Genomic DNA, 21956 nt, shown 5'->3' with positions numbered 1-21956 from the left:
TAAAATTTAGAGGTCTTATGTCTTATTTACTAGCTGGAGTGACTTGTCTCTTCTAGACAGGCTCTCAGATACTTCCATCTTTCTGAATTTAAAGATCTAGTGGGACTCAACTATTCCTGCTGATGATAACACAATTTCTTTGTTATGCTCAACAATATTATTATCAGTCTTCTTATATAGGAAAGTTATATCTTTTTTAATATAATCACTATTCTAGCTAATTTTACCTAGAGAAACTTTACTTTCTTCTAAAATTTGTAAAGCTAATTCTAATTTATTATTGATAGCTAAATATTGCTCTTCAAGGTGCTTATGTTCTTTTTGCAACTTTTCAAAATTTTAGTTCTAGCTCGTCTTGCCTCTTTCCCCAGATATGTAAAAGTTATGTATCAAATCAACTATTAAATTTATCTGTCCGTGAGAGGTATGCCAAGTATGTTCTTCAGAACTATTTAATCTACACCTTATATTTATATTCTCTTTAGTAGTGACTGTCTTTCCTGTATTCACTTTCAAATTTAAGTAATGTAACTTTTCAATCTTCAACAGATTATATTAAAATCCCTTCAATTCAAATTTTAATAACTAGGCTCTGATAGAGATAGATGCCATGGAGATAATACCGCATGCCTATCCTTGATTTGATGTTTGCAACATCAATCATTCGGGCGTGGAAGACCATACCAAAGAATATCCAGAAGGATATTATCTGTGCGCGATGGAGGACAGCGCAAAAGGAATATACAGTCACTCTACTGTAGCCAGGACAATTATTCTCTGTCTAGCTGTCTAGGCAACAGTAAAGGATGATAATTGAAGACGCCAGCCGCTTCCTTAAGCACGAAGGCTCCTCAGAAGAAGACTTCGCCTCGAAGGAACTCCAGAAGATAAGCGCAAAGGACGCTCCTTCAGTGCTATAAAACGAGAAGCCAGGCGCATTCATTCAGAATCGAAACACAAGACCACCATCAAAGAAAGCTCAGACACCGAAGACACACACTCTCATCCACCACCCACTCCACCAACTCTCCACCCACACACATACACCATGAACATATGATCTCAGAAGCTCTCTGAGAATCAATCCACCATTAGTAGTAATCACACACCACCGCTGTATCACTCCACCTTTGTAAATTAGAGAATAAAGGAGGTCCCCATGATCATCCTGCGCTTGTAAGGTAATCCCTAAGGTTTGTGCTAAGTGCTTGGGGTTTCCCGAAAGGGAAAGCCGTATGTAAGCTTGCTCTGTGAAAATGAATTAAGCTTTTTCGTTTGAATCCCTGCCTTCCTTTAAGCTCGTTCATATGGGGCGACATCTCTATGCTAGGGACCCTAGAGGAGAAACCTCTGCGTGTGTTGTTCTCGTGTTAGCCCAGATAGCGGCGTTTGTAGAGAACCCTGTGTACGCAGAGAAGTGTTCCCCTTGGGTGGAACTGCCTGGGGAGACGATAGAGCCTGAGTCCTATGTGTTCGTGGCTGGGGATAGCAAGAGAGTAGACCGGGTTAGTCTAGTTCTGAAACAAGTTAGTGATGCATACGGTGAGTACCGAGTAGGACTGTCACAAGCATAGTACGCACGACTAGCTGAATTGTTGGTCTCGCCAGCCTGCAGAAGATCCTTAGAAATATTCCGCATAAGCATATTCACTAAGCACCAGATTAGCTAATCGCGAAAGCGACATATCAATTTTATATTCACTAATCGCGCGCTCGCTCATCCAGCGTGCATAAAATATTTGCTCGTGAAAGCGACACTTGCCTTGAATAGTGAAGTGGTTGAGCCACTCCCGGTGAGTACTCGGGCACTGTTCATATCCCGAATTTGAATAGTAAACGCAAATTTGAATAGTGAAATCTGAATAGTGCTGTGAATAGTAACTCGAGAATTTTAAAATTCGAATCTTGAGTTAGAGTTCGTTTGTAATAACCAGTGGCATCCCATATTGGTATGAGTGGCTCAACCACTTTACTATTCAAGGCAAGCGTCGCTTTCACGAGCAAATATTTTATGCACGCTGGATGAGCGAGCGCACGATTAGTGAATATAAAAATTGATATGTCGCTTTCGCGATTAGCTAATCTGGTGCTTAGTGAATATGCTTATGCGGAATATTTCTAAGGATCTTCTGTAGGCTGGCGAGACGAAAAATTCAGCCGGTCGTGCGTACTATGCAAATTCGGGATATGAACAGTGCCCGAGCACTCACCGGGAGTGGCTCAACCACTTCACTGTTCAAGGCAAGCGTCGCTTTCACGAGCAAATATTTTATGCACGCTGGATGAGCGAGCGCGCGATTAGTGAATATAAAAATTGATATGTCGCTTTCGCGATTAGCTAATCTGGTGCTTAGTGAATATGCTTATGCGGAATATTTCTAAGGATCTTCTGCAGGCTGGCGAGACCAAAAATTCAGCCGGTCGTGCGTACTATGCTTGTGACAGTCCTACTCGGTACTCACCGTATGCATCACTAACTTGCTTCAGAACTAGACTAACCCGGTCTACTCCCTTGCTATCCCTAGCCATGAACACACAGGACTCAGGCTCTATCATCTCTCTAGGCAGTTCCACCCAAGGGGAACACTTCTCTACGCACACAGGGTTCTCTACAAATGTCGCTATCAGGGCTAACACGAGAACAACACACGCAGAGGTTTCTCCTCTAGGGTCCCTAGCATAGAGACATCGCCCCATATGAACGAGCTTAAAGGAAGGCAGGGATTCAAACGGAAAAGCTTAATTCATTTCCATAGAGCAAGCTTACATATAGCTTTCCCTTTCGGGAAACCCCAAGCACTTAGCACAAACCTTAGGGATTACCTTACAAGCGTAGGATGATCATGGGGACCTCCTTTATTCTCTAATTTATAAAGGTGGAGTGATACAGCGGTGGTGTGTGATTACTACTAATGGTGGATTGATTCTCAAAGAGCTCTAAGATCATATGTTCATGGTGTATGTGTGTGGGTGGAGAGTTGGTGGAGTGGGTGGTGGATGAGAGTGTGTGTCTTCGGTGTCTGAGCTTTCTTCGATGGTGGTCTCGTGTTTCGATGATCCATGAATGCGCCCGGCGTCCCCCTTTATAGCATGGAGGGAGCGTCCTCCATGCTTATCGTCTGAAGGAGCGAGCCTTATCATCTGAAGAAGCCTTCGAGGTGAAGTCATCGTCTGAGGCACCTTCGTGATTAAGGAAGTGGCCGACGTCTTCAATTATCATCCTTTACTATTGCCTGGACAGCTGGGCAGAGAATAATTGTCCTAGCTACAGTAGAGTGACTGTATATTCTTTTTGTGCTGTCCTCCATCGCGCACAAATAGTATCCTTCTGGATATTCTTTGGTATGGTATGGTCTTCCACGCCCGAATGATTGATGTTGCAAACATCAAATCAAGGATAGGCATGCGGTATTATCTCCATGGCATGTATTATTATCTCTTATCTTCTCCCAGGCAAATTGTTGATAAACCTTGTCAACATAAGGAGTATATTTCTTGTATGAATATATTGATATTGAACTGAGTCTATATTGACTCTTCAATATTTTCTTCGTTGTCCACTTCTTCAGGTTGCCATATTTCATACCAGGACAACAATTCACGATATTCTTTTCGTAATTGACATTCTTTGCCATAACTTGGCTTTATTAGTCTGCCAACTTCTCTTTGTATTATACTATATCTTCCATAGTATTCTCTCAAGAATACTTTTATTATTTTATTTTGGTACATCATATAATATTCAGAAGCAAATTTGGTATTTCCTTCTAATTCTTTTGCTTCACTGAAAATTCTCCAATTATCATGGTTCGTGTCTTTTATGAACAACTCTTCATAATTTTGCCATGAGTCTGAATTCCATGTAGTAGGAAATTTATATGATCCCTTTGTAATATATATATCATGGCATGCTAGTCTTATTGGTTGTGTAAATTTTGGGGGATTAGAACAAAACTTAATTTTGTATCTACCTTGAATGCATGCTAATTTCTTACAAGCTTCTTTGATAGCTATTCCAAGGTCTGATTGGAGTATCTCTTCAAGTGTACCATATATATCACGAACTAATCCATGATCAATAATAGTCTGCAAAGATATATCATTTCCAATATTTCTTTGTATACTTCTGAAATATTTTAAATTTATATCAGCCTTCAATATTAAGAATCTTTGATGAGGCTTAACAATTAATTTATCATAAAGATGAAGTAAAGGAAAAGTATTTGCATTCACAATTATTCCTAGATGTCTTTCTTTACCTTGGTATAATTTCATAAAGTATTTTTGTATATCATGAAAGGTTTTGTAATGCCTTTCAGCATATTTCTTCCAAATTATATCTTTAACATCACGAGTAAAGTATGACAAAGTTTGTTCAGTCTTAAAACTTAATCTAGGAATGAGAAACTCTTGTGGAATATTGTTTAAATATTTGTTTCTTTTTTCCTCTAGAATTACTTCCTTTTCTGATTGCACTTTATTTTCTTCATATATTATTTTAGCTTCTGAGTTCTTTTTCATATCGCTTTGCTGTTTTAAACATGACATGCATGCTTGTCTTAAGCATAGCCTACATGTTGCTCTTTCTACTGGATCTTGATAATATATGCAAAATACACAATTTATATTAGAATCATCTTTTTTATGATCCCACTTGTGCTCGCAATTTATTTGATCCATCATTTCTATCTTTAATCCTGCTAACTCATCAATTAAATCTAACTCTTCATCACTTGATTCTTTTTCTTCATCATATTCTATTTCATCTGTCTCTATAATTAAATATATTGATTCATCATCCATTATATCATCATCACAGACTAAGATATTTTCATTCACACTATCTATTATTTGAACCTTTTCTTGTTCTTCTTGCTTATTGGAATACCTTTTCTTGTCTTTGTTAGGACATGTTTTGCTTAAGTGATCTGGCGAGTTGTAGATAAAGCATCTACATGAACTATCATAATTTTTTCTAGGATTATATCTTCTCACATTTCTCTTATGGAGGAATGGAGCTCTATTGTTTGATCTTCTAAGGAAATAACGTCTCTTTGTCTTTACATTTCCTTTCTTATAATTCTTAGGATATTTCTTATTTCTAGATCTCTCTTCTCCATATGTCAATGGTATTTGGACTATTTTATTGCAAAAATTATAGTCTAATTGCTTCATTGATCTTTGGGCTTGTATATTCGTGCATATTTTTCTTAACTGTTTGAAAACGAATGTAATAGCCTGAGAGATATTATATTCTTTACCAATAGTTTCCTTTTTATATTCTTCTAATATCATAGAACCTAAAGGCTCTAGTAATTTATTAAAATATTTTTCTACTATACCTTGGTTATAGCCTTGCTTGGCAGTCGTAGCATTATACAAATAGTGTTGAGAAAATTCTTTTATTCCTTTCCAGCTTGTCAGTGACAATTTTTCTATTTCTTTTAATCTTTCATTTTGTAATACAATAAAACCTAATTCAGGATCTTCACCTATTACAATGCTTGATATAATATTTGCAAAATTATATGGATTACTACCAGCCATTTTTAATTGGGCATAATGGTTAGGGAAAGCTTCTACCTATTGTTCCCATAAAACTTTGACTGATTCACCTAAAAATGTTTCTAAATATGTAATCATATCTTCTACTCTATTTCCAATATTATGCTAATTTTGTATATACTTTTGGACTATCAATCCTTTCCATATGCTAATTATATTTGATCAATCTATAGGATCATGTGCCGCTAAATTTAGTATAGCACCATCACTTTTATAATTCTGGAATTGCACCTTCTTTTCAAATTCTCTTCTTTTTGAACCCATATGCTTATATTGTCCAGGTATATATGTATATGTAGGTTCTTCTTTTTCTGGTGGCCAAGTTCCTGGTTTTCTAGTTGGTCTCTCACTTTCACCTTCTATCTTTATTTCAGGACCTCGTCTTCTTTTTGATGAACTTGGATCTATTTCCTTTGCTTCTATAGCATTATTTTTATGCAACTCTTTATTTTCTAAGGGGTTTATGAGAGTTTCTGAGTTATTACTACATATCTCAATTGTATCTTCATCCTCTTCTTCATAGCTTTCTAGTAAGAGCTTATTATTAATTTCCCATTGCTCATCTTCACTTATATCATTATCTTCTATGTCATTTATCTTATCCTTGCTATGTTCTAATTCTTTTTGGACTTCCCTTACCCTATTATCTATTTGTTTTGACACAATTTCATTTTTCTTTATTGGAATGCTGAATTTCTTAGCATTTAATTCTCTATCTTTCTTGATATTCTCAAGTCTACATATTTCTCGTCTAAAGTAGAGTTCCCTTTCTCTTATAGCAGCCCATTTGCATATCATAGAGGTTTTATATTCATCATGAATTTTGCTTAGCTTCAGCTTATAATGTTTTATTTCATTGTCTATATCTAATATTTCCATAAATTCACATATGCTATGCCTTCTGTTTTCTTCCAATTTTGCCTCTGAACTAGATGCTTCTAAATCATCTAAACTTTGTTCTTTATAATCTACAAACCTAATACTAGTCAACCCTCTATTATTTTCATAGCTTATGTAATCTTTAGGTTGTTTTAAAATTTTTGGTTCTATTAATGAGCTTATATTCCATTCTTCTCCTGCTCTTTCTTCAGAACTTATTTTAAGAGGACTCATAAATTTTATTCCTTTAGATTGCATACTTTCTACAACATTATTCACATTTACCTTATATCTAGTTCCACTTCTGTTGGTTAACCTTCCTATAAATTCTATGCTTACTAATAAATTCGTTCCTTTAAATTCTTCATATCCTTTGGTTTGAAATTCCAATGCCATCTTATCTATAAATTCTTTAACTGGCATTATTAAGTCTGGAGCTATATATGTTATCAACATATTTTCATTCATATCACCTTCTAAAAATCCTAATGCTGCTTTATTTATTGAATCCCATCTTTTATCTAATAAAGTTATTAGAACCTTGGTTCCTAATTTTTTCCTTGTCATTCCTTTAATTCCAATGATATACATTCTCTGATGTATATATTTATACCCTGAATATTTTAAAGCATTCTCAAATTGTTTACTAATAATTCTTAGCAGAACTGGTTCTGACAATACACTTAATTCTACTTCTCTAGATATTCTATATAATCCATTTTTATTTTCAAACCAACCCATTTGATATATTTGTTGAGGCCTTATTTTCCTCAAAGTATCTTTCTGATATCTTTCAAGATCTCTTTCTAAGTCTATCACTTCTTCTAAGGTTTCAATATCCTCACATTCTCCTTTTAGTTTATCTTTAAAATTTAGAGGTCTTATGTCTTTATTTAATAGCTGGAGTGACTTGTCTCTTTTAGACAGGCTCTCAGATACTTCCATCTTTCTGAATTTAAAGATCTAGTGGACTCAACTATTCCTGCTGATGATAACACAATTTCTTTGTTATGCTCAACAATATTATTATCAGTCTTCTTATATAGGAAAGTTATATCTTTTTTAATATAATCACTATTCTGGCTAATTTTACCTAGAGAAACTTTACTTTCTTCTAAAATTTGTAAAGCTAATTCTAATTTATTATTGATAGCTAAATATTGCTCTTCAAGGTGCTTATGTTCTTTTTGCAACTTATCAAATTTTAGTTCTAGCTCGTCTTGCCTCTTTCCCCAAGATATGTAAAAGTTATGTATCAAATCAACTATTAAATTTATCTGTCCGTGAGAGGTATGCCAAGTATGTTCTTCAGAACTATTTAATCTACACCTTATATTTATATTCTCTTTAGTAGTGACTGCCAAATTTAAGTAATGTAACTTTTCAATCTTCAACAGATTATATTAAAATCCCTTAAATTCAAATTTTAATAACCAGGCTCTAATACCAATATGGGACGCCACTGGTTATTACAAACGAACTCTAACTCAAGATTCAAATTTTAAAATTCTTAAGTTACTATTCACAGCACTATTCAGATTTCACTATTCAAATTCGCGTTTACTATTTAAATTCGGGATATGAACAGTGCCCGAGCACTCACCGGGAGTGGCTCAACCACTTCACTATTAAAGGCAAGCGTCGCTTTCACGAGTAAATATTTTATGCACGCTGGATGAGCGAGCGCGCGATTAGTGAATATAAAATTAATATGTCGCTTTCGCGATTAGCTAATCTGGTGCTTAGTGAATATGCTTATGCGGAATATTTCTAAAGATCTTCTGCAGGCTGGCGAGACCAACAATTCAGCCGGTCGTGCGTACTATGCTTGTGATAGTCCTACTCGGTACTCACCGTATACATCACTACCATGCTTCAGAACTAAAGATAATACAAAAGAAACGTACCAGTTCCTACAGTTCATCAGAAGTGACGACTGGTGAGAGATGAGGAGGCAAAACCTTAACGCCGCGATGTGCTCTAGTGTTCCTGCAACTGCACCTGCAGAGAACCTCAGTAAGTGAGCGTGAGTCGTGGGAGCATCCAACCAAACCACCCTTTCTTCCACAGGATTTAATCGACGTTCACCTTTTTTTAACCTCATTTCAGCGACAGAGAGAGGGGACAGGGAGGAAGAGCCGGAGATTGCACTTGCACCAGGGGGAGGGAGAGGTGGCGGGGTTCAGGGACGGCAGGGTGGTCGGCAGTCGGCGGCGCCGGCGCTGACGCTGGCGGAGGATGCTAAGAGGTCACGAGCCTTTCCTGGCAGTCTCCCAGGCGCATGAGGCAGGACGGCAGCGAAGGTAGGCAGCTGGGCCGGCGTTTGCTGTGTTGGGCTCTACGCTCTAGCCATAAAGTGGGCGGACCAACGCTTCGTGGGCTAACGTTTGGGCTCTAGTGATAAGGTTGGTATATGGTAGCAGCACCCTTTATTTTTTTTCTTTTATTAGTTTTGTATAAAAGGAAAAATTTGAAGCCAGTCAAGCACTCATCATGTACACGAACAGCCTGCTGAGATATCAGGCAATGGATTTCTTAGTAGCTGGCAAAACAATACATACATAACCACCCAATAAATGAAGGAATGCTATACAATGACATGTAACTCTGATGCATCACAAAATGCATCCAGTTCATCCCTTATTCTGTTTAATTTACATCCCCTCACAGGGGGTGTTATCACTCTGTCTGTTTATGTGCATAGAATTTGATAATTAGTCCAAGTCTCCAAGACATGCTGATCTGGTGTCTGCAGTGTCAGTCAGTCCTCGGAGTACTCGTAAATTGCACCAGTATGATTGAAGCCACACGATACATGGACCGCTCTTGCATTCTTGCCAAAGGGAACCATCATAGGTTCAAAATAGTCTACGTCGCTTCCATGTCCCTGCAAGTAGCAAGGCAGTTTGACCATATGACTGGCGTCCTGTGGGGATTATGCATGCTGCACATCATCACCATCAAGTAGAAACAATTGTAGTGGTAGAAAGCAACTCACTAGCTGTCCACCGGAAGAATGCCCCTCTTCAAAAAAAGTTCCATTGGCGCCTCCCCAACCCCATGTGTAAATGTCATCACCTGGATGTTTTGAGGTGCTCAGAGCACAAAGCGATAAAGTATAGCTGAAAAAAAAAATCTTTTGACAACTAAAACTACCCAATACATAACACAGGCAATCTTGTCATCCATTCACCTTAAAAAGCTAGACCAAAAGAAGAAAAAAAATGAACTTCACTTAATACTCTGCCCCAAAAACCTTACATTATCCATATTGGCACAGTTTGGGCCACTACCCAGAACCCTGCCAGAGCCTTCGTTGTTTTTAATAAATTTACAGTCCTTTTTATACCTAGAACTATGAGTTCAGAAGATCCAATATCAATTTTTAAAGATACACAGTTAATCTGATTCAACCAGCAAACGACCTTTAGGACCTGTTTAGAAGGGGGGGTTGGGATCCAAATCTTTGGGATACAGTTCAAATTTTGACCTAAATCCAAGAAATTCCTAGACCAGTTCCTCGCAGTATGTTTGTTAAAAGGTTAACACTCACCATAGTAGGCACAATGCTAATCTGACCCTCAGACAGACAAGTGTCAGATTATAGTAAACACAAAAGAATTCAACTCAAAAGTGTCTGTCACATCAAAGTATAGTCTAGTCTACTGTTCTATATTATTCATGCTAGAGCTTTTAAAACAACCTTTTTGACCTACAAGATACTATCAAAACAAACCATGTATGGAGCCCTTGATTGAGACAGCTGTTGTCAAGACTAAAAAAAGGAGTTTCTGTTAGCATTTCCTACTAATTAGAACCAACATACTAGTGAAAAAGAAGCATAAATTATGATACCTGAAATTACAGCTGTGTGCTTCCAACCACAAGATACCTACAGAGGGCAAATGGTCAAGGACTCCATGTCCAACATACATTTGAGAGCTTAAATGTCCAACATACATCAAACAAGAACTGTCTTTAAGTGGTGCAATATATAAAAATATGGGATAGGTGCCCAGAAGCACAAACCTTAGATACAGGAAGTTTAAATAGCGAGCTTTTCAAAATTTCTGGAGAGCGAACCATATCTGTACCTCTGGTTAGAGATAATCATGTAAGAATACAACTTCGGCATTGGATGCACACTGATATAGGTAGGATACAAGATGATGTACGAAAGTTCTTGAAAAAGTCATAGATGAAATACCCCAGACCAAGGCAGCCATTTTCATTTGAACCCCAAGAATACAGATCACCGCTATCTGTAAAAGCATCAGCATATATGTTTCAAAATTGTATGACAAGTTAACAGCTGAAAATTTTGATAATTCCACATTAACAAAATACAAAACAAAGATTGCATCAAACACCAATACCTGTTACGACACAAGTATGATAACCTCCACAAGCAACTTCTTCTGAAAATGGTATCTCTTCAACAATATTTGGTCTGAATGCTTCGTTTGATCTTCCAAATCCCTAAAATGTTTTGTTAAATCCAAGGAAATGAAGGGAGATAAAAAAGCATTTTGGTAAGGGAAGGGAAAAAACAAATGCCAAGGTGGCCTGATTGGATACCACCTTCTCAGTCTTCTGCCCAAATATGAACAAAGTACCTTTTTCTGCAATTTTGACATAGGGAAATCATAAGATGGGTAATTGTGATTTGTACAATTTGAATATTGCTTTTCTGTATGCTTACCATCAATGCAAGCTGAGTGCAACATTCCTGCAGCTATCTTTTTAATCTAGCCAATCCATAAACAAATAGAAATAGAAGACAATCACTACATAACAATAAGAGAACCTTTTCTGATTAATAGGCATGTTGAGTTTTGTCATGTGGGGCCACAGCTACCACCGTCGCAGGCGCAACCGCGACGTGAGGCGGGCCGCGGAGCGCGCTGAGCGCGACGCCCAGGCCAGCACGCGCGATGCGCAGGGAACATCCAGTGGCTAGGATAGAAAGAAGGAAGATTTGATTTGCTATCTTTCCCTAGAATCAAGGATTAGTTAGTTTCCTTTTCAACAGCTAGAATCAAGGATTAGTTAGTTTCCTTTTCAACAGCCCGAGAGGCTATATGTATGGATCTAGGGCCATTTGATAAAGGAAGGAAGATCAGTTATCCTAAAACCTCCCTCTCTTCCCCAAAGACTCTCAAGCCCGATCACCGTGAGGGGTATAACCTCCAGATCGGAAGACACGGCTGACGGCTACGATCTACGTAGCCGCGGGCCGCCTACCCACGATCTCCAGGCTCTTGACAACCTGGTATCGGCTACCAGACGATCATCCTCCGCTACACCTTACACCGCCGCCGCGCCATCTGCCCTCCACGCCCAGCCGCCACCACCACACTCCCCATCCGCATCCACCGCTACTTCTGTCGCCATGGCAGAACCCACGCTTGCTGATCTTCTTGCCCAGATGCAAGCCATGACCGCCGACCTTGCCGCGCTGAAGACCGACATGGCCTCCGTGAAGGCACAGTCCGAGTCGTCCGGATCAGGGGGCGCCGATGGCCACCGTCAGCTCGGGCCGCGCGAGCAGGAGTTTCACCCGAAACACAAGAAGTGGGATTTTCCCCGCTTCGACGGCACCACCGATCCGATGCTCTTCATCAATAAGTGCGAGGCCTATTTCCGCCAACATCGCACCACGGTCGACGAGCGCGTGCTCATGGCGTCGTACCATCTGGACGACGTCGCGCAGCTCTGGTTCATCCAGCTGCAGACGGATGACGGCACGCCGAACTGGAGCCACTTCAAGGATCTCCTCAACCTGCGGTTCGGCCCTCCCCTCCGTTCCGCGCCCATGTTCGAGCTCGCCGAATGCCGGCGCACGGGCACCGTGGCGGACTACTCCAACCAATTTCAGGCTCTCCTTCCGCGCGCGGGCCGGCTCGAGGAGTCGCAACGCGTCCAGCTCTACACCGGGGGCCTTCTCCCACCGCTCAGCCACGCCGTCCGGCTGCACCACCCGGCCACCCTCGTCGAAGCCATGAGCCTGGCGCATGAGGTGGAGATGATGGAGGCCTCCCGTCCGCCGCCGCCACTGCCTTCCCGAGCGCCCCAGCGCGGCGTTCTGCCCGCCCTGGCGCCACGGCCGGCGCTACCGGCCCCCCAGCAGCCCCTGGCGCTCCCGGCGCCACCTGTACCCGGACAGCAGGGTCGCGGCGAAGGACCTCCACGTCGACTCTCCCCGGCTGAGATGGCGGAACGGCGCCGCCAAGGCCTCTGCTTCAACTGCAACGAACCATACACCCGGGGCCATAACCGCTTCTGCAAACGCCTCTTCTTCGTCGACGGGGTGGAGGTCGATGACGCCGTGGACGCTTCGGAGGCAGCTCACGCCGCGACGGAGGCACCAGGAGCCGAAGCACCCTGCTACTCCCTCCATGCCGTCGCTGGCGTTCCTGTCGCGGACACCATCCAGATCACGGTGTCCGTGGGGGCGGCCTCCCTCCTCGCCTTGCTCGACAGCGGTTCCACGCATAGTTTCATCGGCGAGGACGCGGCGCGCCGTACCGGCCTGCCGATCCAGGACCGGCCACGCCTGACCGCCACGGTCGCCAACGGCGAGCGCGTGGCCTGCCCGGGCGTCATTAGGAACGCCCCCTTCTCCATCAACGGCACAGCTTTCCACACCGATCTCTTTGTGATGCCTCTTGCAGGGTACGAGGTTGTGCTGGGCACCTGCTGGATGGGCACACTCGGTCCCATCGTGTGGAACTTCGCGGATCGCGCGATGTCCTTCCACCAAGACGGCCGCACCATCACGTGGGCGGGCGTGCCGTCCTCGTCCGCCGCCAGCCTGCGCACCATCGCGGCGGCCAGTGGGACGCTCCTGGACGAGCTCCTGACCTCCTATGAGGACGTCTTCGCCACACCTTCGGGCCTGCCGCCACAGCGCACGCGGGACCACGCCATCGTCCTCAAACTCGGCTCGGCCCCCGTCGTCGTGCGGCCCTACCGCTATCCCGCGGCACACAAAGATGAGCTGGAGCGCCAGTGCGTCGCCATGATTGAGCAGGGCGTCGTCCGTCGCAGCGATTCGCCTTTCTCCTCCCCGGCCCTCCTCGTCCACAAGGCCGACGGCTCGTGGAGATTTTGCGTCGATTACCGCGCCCTCAACGCGCTGACCGTCAAGGACGCCTTCCCTATCCCGGTGGTGGATGAGCTCCTCGACGAGCTCCACGGCGCGCGCTTCTTCACCAAGCTCGACTTGCGCTCGGGCTACCACCAGGTGCGGATGCGCGCTGAGGACATCCACAAGACGGCGTTCCGCACCCACGACGGCCTCTACGAATTTCTGGTGATGCCGTTCGGGCTGTGCAACGCCCCGGCCACGTTCCAGGCACTGATGAACGACGTCCTCCGGGCTTACCTTCGGCGGTTCGTCCTAGTCTTTTTCGATGACATCTTGATCTATAGTACCTCCTGGGCAGATCACCTCCGCCACCTGCGCATCGTCTTCGAGCTCCTGCGCCAGCACCGCCTGTTCGTCAAGCGCTCCAAGTGCTGTTTTGGTGTGGACGTCGTTGCCTATCTGGGCCACACCATTTCAGCAGCCGGCGTCGCCATGGACCCCAGCAAGGTCCAAGCCATCCACGAGTGGCCTCGGCCCCGTTCCGCGCGGGCGGTCCATGGCTTCCTTGGGTTGGCGGGCTACTATCGGAAGTTCGTCCACAACTACGGCTCCATCGCCGCGCCCCTCACGGCGCTCTTGAAGAAGGACGGCTTCACTTGGGGGGCTGCCGCCGAGGAGGCGTTCGGCGCACTCAAGGCCGCAGTAACTTCGGCGCCGGTCTTGGCCTTGCCGGACTTTACCAAACTGTTCGTGGTGGAGTGCGACACGTCGACATACGGCTTCGGCGCCGTCCTTTTGCAGGAGGGCCATCCCATCGCCTTCTTCAGCAGACCGGTGGCGCCACGACACCGCTCCCTAGCGGCGTATGAGCGGGAGCTCATTGGCCTCGTGCTCGCAGTGCGGCACTGGAGGCCATATCTGTGGGGCCGCCACTTCCTCGTCAAGACGGACCACCATAGCCTCAAGTTTCTGCTGGATCAACGCCTTGCCACCATTCCCCAGCACCATTGGGTTGGCAAGCTGCTCGGCTTCGACTTCGCCGTCGAGTACAAGTCCGGGGCAACCAACGTCGTGGCGGACGCCCTCTCGCGTCGCGATGCTGAGGAGGACAGCATGGGCGGTCTCCGCGCCATCTCGGCACCGCGTTTTGACTACATCAGCCGTCTCCGCCAGGCACAGGCCGTCGACCCTGCCCTGGTCGCGATCCACGACGAGGTGCGCGCGGGCTCCAGAACCGCTCCATGGGCGGTCAGGGACGACATGGTACTCTATGACGGGCGCCTCTACATCCCGCCTACATCGCCCCTGCTCTAGGAGATTGTTGCTGCGATCCATGACGATGGGCATGAAGGCGTTCAGCGCACCTGGCACCGGCTGCAGCGCGACTTCCACTTCCCCAACATGCGCCGCATCGTCCAGGACTTCGTGCGGGACTGCGCCACGTGCCAACGATTCAAGTCCGAGCATCTACGGCCGGCGGGTCTCTTGTTGCCCCTCCCAGTGCCATCTATGGTCTGGGCCGACATAGGGCTGGATTTCATCGAGGCGCTGCCTAAGGTCGACGGGAAGTCGGTCATCCTCTCCGTCGTCGACCGCTTCAGCAAGTACTGCCACTTCATCGCACTCGGGCATCCGTATACCGCCGAGTCCGTGGCCCAGGCCTTCTTCACCAACATCGTCCGCCTCCACGGGATGCCTCAGTCCATCGTCTCCGACCGGGACCCGGTGTTCACGTCCGTCTTTTGGCGTGAGCTCATGAGACTCATGGGCACCAAGCTGCACATGACCTCCGCCTTCCACCCCCAGTCGGATGGCCAAACCGAGGCAGCGAACCGCGTCATAGTCATGTATCTCCGTTGTTTCACAGGAGATCGCCCTCGCCAGTGGCTCCGGTGGCTGCCATGGGCAGAATACGTCTACAACACGGCCTTCCAGTCGTCGCTTCGGGAGACGCCGTTCCGGGTGGTCTACGGCCGCGACCCTCCGACCATACGCTCGTATGAGCCGGGCGAGACCCGTGTCGCAGCTGTGGCCCGCGACATGGAGGAGCGCGAGGAGTTCCTCGCCGAGGTCCGCCATCGCCTGGAGCAAGCCCAGGCGGTGCAGAAGCTGCACTACGACCGCCATCATCGCCAGGTCGCCTACGCCGTTGGCGATTGGGCCTTGCTGCGTCTTCATTAGCGCCAGGCGACGTCCCTCCCCCGCACCACGTCGGGCAAGCTGAAGGCCCGCTACCTGGGGCCCTACCGGGTCATCGAGAAGATCAATGAGGTCGCGGTGCGGCTTGAGCTACCTCCGCAAGCCCGTATCCACGACGTATTCCACGTCGGGACCCTCACGAAGTTCAGTGGCACTCCACCGGCCACCCCACCTCCTCTGCCGGACATCCAGCATGGCGCGGTGCTTCCAGCTCCCGACCGAGTCACTCAGGCTCGCCTAGCACGTGGCGTCACCCAGGTCCTGGTCTTCTGGCGCGGCGAGCCTGCTTCTTCGGCCTCCTGGGAAGACCTCGACGCTTTCCGCGCTTCATATCCAGATTTCCAGCTCGAGGACGAGCTGGGTCTCGAGGGGGCGAGAGATGTCATGTGGGGCCACAGCTACCACCGTCGCAGGCGCAACCGCGACGTGAGGCGGGCCGCGGAGCGCGCTGAGCGCGACGCCCAGGCCAGCACGCGCGATGCGCAGGGAACATCCAGTGGCTAGGATAGAAAGAAGGAAGATTTGATTTGCTATCTTTCCCTAGAATCAAGGATTAGTTAGTTTCCTTTTCAACAGCTAGAATCAAGGATTAGTTAGTTTCCTTTTCAACAGCCCGAGAGGCTATATGTATGGATCTAGGGCCATTTGATAAAGGAAGGAAGATCAGTTATCCTAAAACCTCCCTCTCTTCCCCAAAGACTCTCAAGCCCGATCACCGTGAGGGGTATAACCTCCAGATCGGAAGACACGGCTGACGGCTACGATCTACGTAGCCGCGGGCCGCCTACCCACGATCTCCAGGCTCTTGACAAGTTTCAAGTCAAAATACCTTGATACCATCAAAGTTTTTGATCAATCTTGGAGTATATTCACTGCACAAGTGAAGATATAGTTATCAATCTATTATCTTTCAAACAATTTAAAACCATATAGTACAAACATATCCAGAATCGTCAGACCTATTTTACCCTAAGATATCTGACAGAAGCCTTCCAAGTTTCAAACTTCTGTATCTATATGTCATCAGGCATTTTACTCAAAACTCACACTACAATACTACATATCTAACAACCTTGTTCAGTTTAAGGAGCACAAACAATACCCATATATGCCACACCAATTCATTCGTCACAAGCTTTAACTGCTTAAGATATTTAGAAGGCCCATTCCCTCTTAAAATCATGCACATAACTCTCTTGTGCACTTAGGCACGCCAGCTTGTAGCAGAAAATTTTCCATCTCGTATGGTTATGGATTTTCTTATCTTCTTAATAGATGACAGTGAATCATTCCATGACATAGAGTACATACACAATTAAGTTCCAGCACAAATTTTTTACAGAGTAAGTTTTTACCAAATATATATTAACATACCTTGAGGTCAGAGAAAATCCCAGGATGCTAGATTGACGGCCATGTCCGAGCCTACCAGAACCAGCAGCTCCCCAACTCAAGACTTCACCTTTCTCTTGAGAAGTAAATGATAGCAGAGATTCAGACTCTTGAAGGTAGAAATATTCAAATACAACTGGTATAAAGCACCAATTTCTTAGTCACCTGTAACAGCAATTGAATGCTCTGATCCGAGAGCAACCATTTTTACTCTGAAGTCAGTCAAACAATCAACCTTTGCTGGGGTAGAAACTACTTTACCTGCCCCTAAAGAAAGAAAAACTCCATCTCAGAAATAAAACTGCCAAAAGGATAATTGATGGAAAATTTTCCTTAGCACGATCTACCATAGTCCCTAGCAATATCTTAATAGAAACATGATTATGCTGCGTGAAAAATAATATAAAGACATGTATGGTGAGTTGAAACAGTGGTAAAGTAATACCAAAGAGCTATGAAGCTATCTATTAGGATTTCCTAAACTCATACAGAGATTTTATTATTTTTTGTGGGATCAAGCACTCATCAATGTCAGTAAGTTGCTGTTGATAGTGTCAGAGTATAATAGATACCAGAACATTCAATTATGATATCACATTAATAAGTTGCATTAAGGAAGTAAAGACCGGGGATGACACTATTACCTTTACCAAGGCCAATCTGGCCACCTGAGTTTCTGCCCCAAACAAAGAGCTTACCATCCGCTGTTCAAGAAAGTCAAAACACAAAATTTTAGTGGAGATTGGTAATACAATTATTACAATGCAAATATGTGCAGCACAAATAAATTTGGGAAAGAAATAGAAGAGATGGTAATCACACTTCTTTTCTGTTATACTTATCCAGATATCAGTAAAACATTATTATGGTGTAATGTGTTGTATGCTGCAGTGCAGCATTCAGTGACAATAACCTTAAAAAAATAAATATATTTTACAGAGCATATCACAGCTCAATTAGCAAATGAGCAATAACATATTTCAATTAAGGTGCTATCGCACTTAGGTCTAGGGAGAGTGTACAAATCCATATGGCCCTTTTTGCTTGAAAGTGCAACCTACCCAATATGTATTTTGGTTTATCAAATCCGTTGTCAATATCTAGTAGAGTAACTGGGGCCATAATAAATATTATAATGAACTTATTACAGCACCATACCCACATGTAGCTTCCAAGCGATAAATGGCAATATTCTTGAATCATGAAGACTCAGCACTAGATTAATATTCAAACAACTAGAAAGGCCAAAAAAGTTTATTTCCTCGTCCCTTACTTGTATGTTTTGGCCCACACAAACAAGAAGCAAGGAAGCACAAACTTCTACACCCGAGAAGCTTGAACTATCTGCTGCTCCATTAAAAATCTATAGTAACAAAGAAGATGGCTCCCTCCCTTCCGTCTGCTATCATCAGTTAATAAATTCACCTTATTATGGTGAATAAAATCAGGCACCTAGAGAAACTAATTATTTTCTATTACCGGTAACTGCACAAGAATGATGGTTGCCAGCTGAAACTTCTACAACTCTCTCGTGAAATCCAGAAACTTCAACAGGCTCCTACATGAAAAGGAAAAAATAAATTATATACTGTAGACAAAGGAAGGACACAGTATGTGGAATAATCAAATTCATATGGTTCGTAGCTTATAGAAAAAAAAAAAACATCAAATTCATTCAAAGCACAGATAGGAAAACCAAAGCTATTGAAGTTATACAGAAATAAAGTGTAAATAAATGTTGTGAATGACCAGTAATACCTGCTTTGCTTCTTAAGTCTGATGTATCTAGCAACTGATGTAAATGACTAAACTTGACTCTAAAAAGTGCCAGTAAAATAATATTGTCTACTTCGAAGGGTATCCAAGCCCTCGCGGTAATACAAAATGTACTTTCTTACTGAAATGCACGATAAGTCCTAAGTAAATTGGTTAGCGTTGTATGAAATAGGAGACACGATTGTTCCCCCCAGTTAAATGTTAATGCATGCAGCTTTCAATTACTTAGCCAAGGTTTTTTCTTCCCTCAGCTAGGATCCATGCCAAAGTTCTGCTAATAGACAATGTGGAAGCAAACATATGAAATAAGATGGGCAAGAATCAGTACCAGTGTATGTGTAACAGAGAATCCTATCCCGAGCTGCCCAAAGTCGTTCAGCCCTGTAGCAAACACCCGCCCACTCTCTGCATAAAAACAGAAAGGAAAACCTCTGCCGCATCACGACACCACAATTCAAACAGAAATAAAAAAAAAATGCTGATTGTTCACTTGCTTATGCTAATTTATTGGCCGGAAGAGCAGGGCAATGTGACATTGTGTATTAGTATAACAACGATCACTCCAACTCAGAGCATATGGTCAAAATCAGCTCATTACATATCTAGCAATGTTAGTATGGTAGGTAAAAATAAAATCATTTTAACTGCGTGAACCAAGACAATGAATCAGCTCTAGCATGATCTCTGCTCTCGTATAGTCGTATTACTAGACGGGCAGATGGTGATGTTAAGTGAATGAAGATGAAAAGGTGGGGAAGGAAAGCGGGGGCTTACGGGTCAGAAAGAGGGTGTGTGCGCCGCCACAGGCGAGGGAGGCGAGCGGGTCGGCGGCGCGGCCGAGGAAGAAGGGGCAGACCGTGGGGTTCCACCGCGACTCCAGCGCGCCCAGCCCCAGCCGCCCGTAGTCCCCGTTCCCCCACAGCGCCGCCACCCGCTGCCGCGGCGCCTTGGAGACGGCTGCGTCCGACGAGAGCCACCGCAGCAGCGGCGGACACCGCCTCGTCGCTCGCCACATCGCGCTCAGGCCGGAGCGGAGAGAGGAAGGTGGAGCTCGTGGCGACGGCGAGCCCACGTCGGCGACACAGGACCCAAGACAGCGTTCGCTCGCAGGCGTTTCCAGAAAAAACAGAGAGAGGCGGAACACAGACGGAGCAAGCCCAAGGTGTGATGGCCTGATGGGCTACAGTGGGCCGTAAGCGTTAGGATGCAAAGATCCCCGCGGTTTGGTGAATATTGGCTTACAATGGTTTTTTTTTTTGTTTGCCCTTGCCCATGTAGGATGAGGTTTTCGCTCCGAAAAAAATGTATGGAGGAGGTTGAGGTGGCAGCTGTAGTAGATTCATGTATTTGATGCTCTGATTATGTGGTACACCTTATTCAAAATTGCTTATTTCCTATATCTTGATTCCTAATGCGTTTGGACCATTTTATTCCTTGTAATTAAATCTATGATTTAATACCCATGTTTTGATGATTCTATATTTAGAATCTAGATTCCGGAGAGTAGCAGTGTAGTCTATTTCGATCCTTAGATTATATTGTTGCTGAGTCGCTAAATACCAATAATCTCCTATTAGCAGGTTTGATGAGATAATGAGATTCTAATTAATAATCAAGTTATTGGATTATTATAATGATTTTTCCTATAATTTGGGGTGTTTGAATTGCCTGCATATTATTTATCATATTTCTATAATCCATAGACGACCTAAACAACCTAAAAATCATGTTGTTCAAATGAGATTTTTGGACCAGCTAACAATTAAAATGAAACTACATCCTGTGGTATTAACCCCTATACCCTTACGGCTAGGCTTGGGCCGGTCCGGACAGGGGGTCTGGCCCACTAGAAGACGACGTGCGGCCCAGCCAATCTGCTCGGAGTCCCGCGCAAGAAATCAAGGCAGACCTGGAGATCAAGCAAGGTCCTGGTCGGTTAGAATAGGAATCATTATCCGGCCACCTATGACAATTGTAACTGGTTAGGATTAGTTTTCAGATCTGTAACCCTGCCCCCCAGACTATATAAGGCGGGCAGGGGACCCCTCTCAAAAACATCTCTCATTGACATACAGTAATACAATCAGACGCAGGACGTAGGTATTACGCCTTCACGGCGGCCGAACCTGGATCAAACCTCGTGTCTGTCTTGCGTCACCATCTTGTTTGTAGCTTGCGCATCTGTCTGTCGACAATCTACTACCTTGGGTATACCCCTAGGTAGACTACCGACCATATTTCATCGATAGTGGCGCGCCAGGTAGGGGGTGTGCGTACTGCTCTCTAGACGAACAAGATAGGCATCATCCCTGGTTCTATGGCTACGCCGAACGGCCTCACGTTCACCATAGGCCAGATCACCTAGACCACTGGCTCCAACAACTTCATCGCCATGACCACGGAGGAGGCACGGATTCAATCTGCGTCGACCACTGCTTCACCTGCATCGGCTACGGCTCCGACCATGGTGGATCTGGCTCCGGTCACACCAGCATCGTCTTCAGCCACGCCGACAACCCGTCGTCCGCTTCCTCGCTACAAAGGGAGGCAAATCGACAACACCAACCTGCTCGACTCCATAGATCGGGTCGGCACCAAGCTTGCTAAAACCCTAGCCCTGGTAAGTTCGATTCAAAATCAACCTAATGAGCAGGTAACCACTACCCACAACAGATCTACCCGACCAGCTCGGGTCAGTCGTCCTGCACGACTCGGTACGGATCTCGTGGTCACGTCTACTCCTAAAGGGCGCTCCGTTCGTCGCCGACCAACCCCCACGACGGGTCTCCGGCTCTCTAAGTGCGAAGCCTCGATGGAGAACTACCAGGCTCAGCCCTACGACCTGCGCAACTTCGTCAACATGGTCCGGATTGAGGAGTATCAAGAAGGATCAGTCCACACAGTTCAAGAGGGCAGCTCAAGCTCCCCGTCTGGCATCACATCTAATGGCTCTGTCCACACCGAGCTCCAGCATCATGATAATGAAGGCGTTGAATATGATCTGGATATCCCAGACCACGCCCCGAGGGTCCCACGATTCCCATCCTTCCCACCA

The 21956-nt window shown here is 44.8% G+C and overlaps 1 protein-coding gene across 1 annotated transcript; it reads right to left on the bottom strand.

Annotated features, from left to right (window-relative positions):
* Nucleotides 1–8940: 8940 nt before the first annotated feature.
* Nucleotides 8941–20056, bottom strand: LOC136531435 (ultraviolet-B receptor UVR8-like). The gene is made up of 15 exons (XM_066524093.1): nucleotides 19676–20056; nucleotides 19230–19306; nucleotides 18605–18683; nucleotides 17770–17829; nucleotides 17291–17392; nucleotides 17108–17201; nucleotides 16563–16605; nucleotides 11147–11192; nucleotides 11026–11066; nucleotides 10821–10923; nucleotides 10652–10706; nucleotides 10474–10540; nucleotides 10300–10336; nucleotides 9443–9522; nucleotides 8941–9331 (listed from the first exon to the last, which is right to left on the bottom strand). The coding sequence occupies exons 1-15, from the start codon at nucleotides 19914–19916 to the stop codon at nucleotides 9206–9208; spliced, it is 1251 nt and encodes a 416-aa protein (XP_066380190.1). The 5' UTR covers nucleotides 19917–20056; the 3' UTR covers nucleotides 8941–9205.
* Nucleotides 20057–21956: the final 1900 nt, after the last annotated feature.

This window comes from Miscanthus floridulus, unplaced genomic scaffold (assembly GCF_019320115.1).
Source record: "Miscanthus floridulus cultivar M001 unplaced genomic scaffold, ASM1932011v1 fs_350_2_3, whole genome shotgun sequence".
NCBI classification, from domain to species: Eukaryota; Viridiplantae; Streptophyta; class Magnoliopsida; order Poales; family Poaceae; genus Miscanthus; species Miscanthus floridulus.
The sequence above is the reverse complement of the archived record's forward strand: the minus strand, read 5'-3'. Positions and strand labels throughout refer to the sequence as shown.

Bases quoted from the DNA above. Each gene is read 5' to 3' on its own strand.
- LOC136531435 (XM_066524093.1), bottom strand. From the start codon at position 19,916: ATGTGGCGAGCGACGAGGCGGTGTCCGCCGCTGCTGCGGTGGCTCTCG. The intron at 10,707-10,820 runs GTATTGGTGTTT...ATGCTTTTACAG, and splicing joins TCATACTTGTGTCGTAACAG to ATAGCGGTGATCTGTATTCT. The intron at 9,523-10,299 runs GTATCATAATTT...CAAAACATCCAG, and splicing joins GCACACAGCTGTAATTTCAG to GTGATGACATTTACACATGG.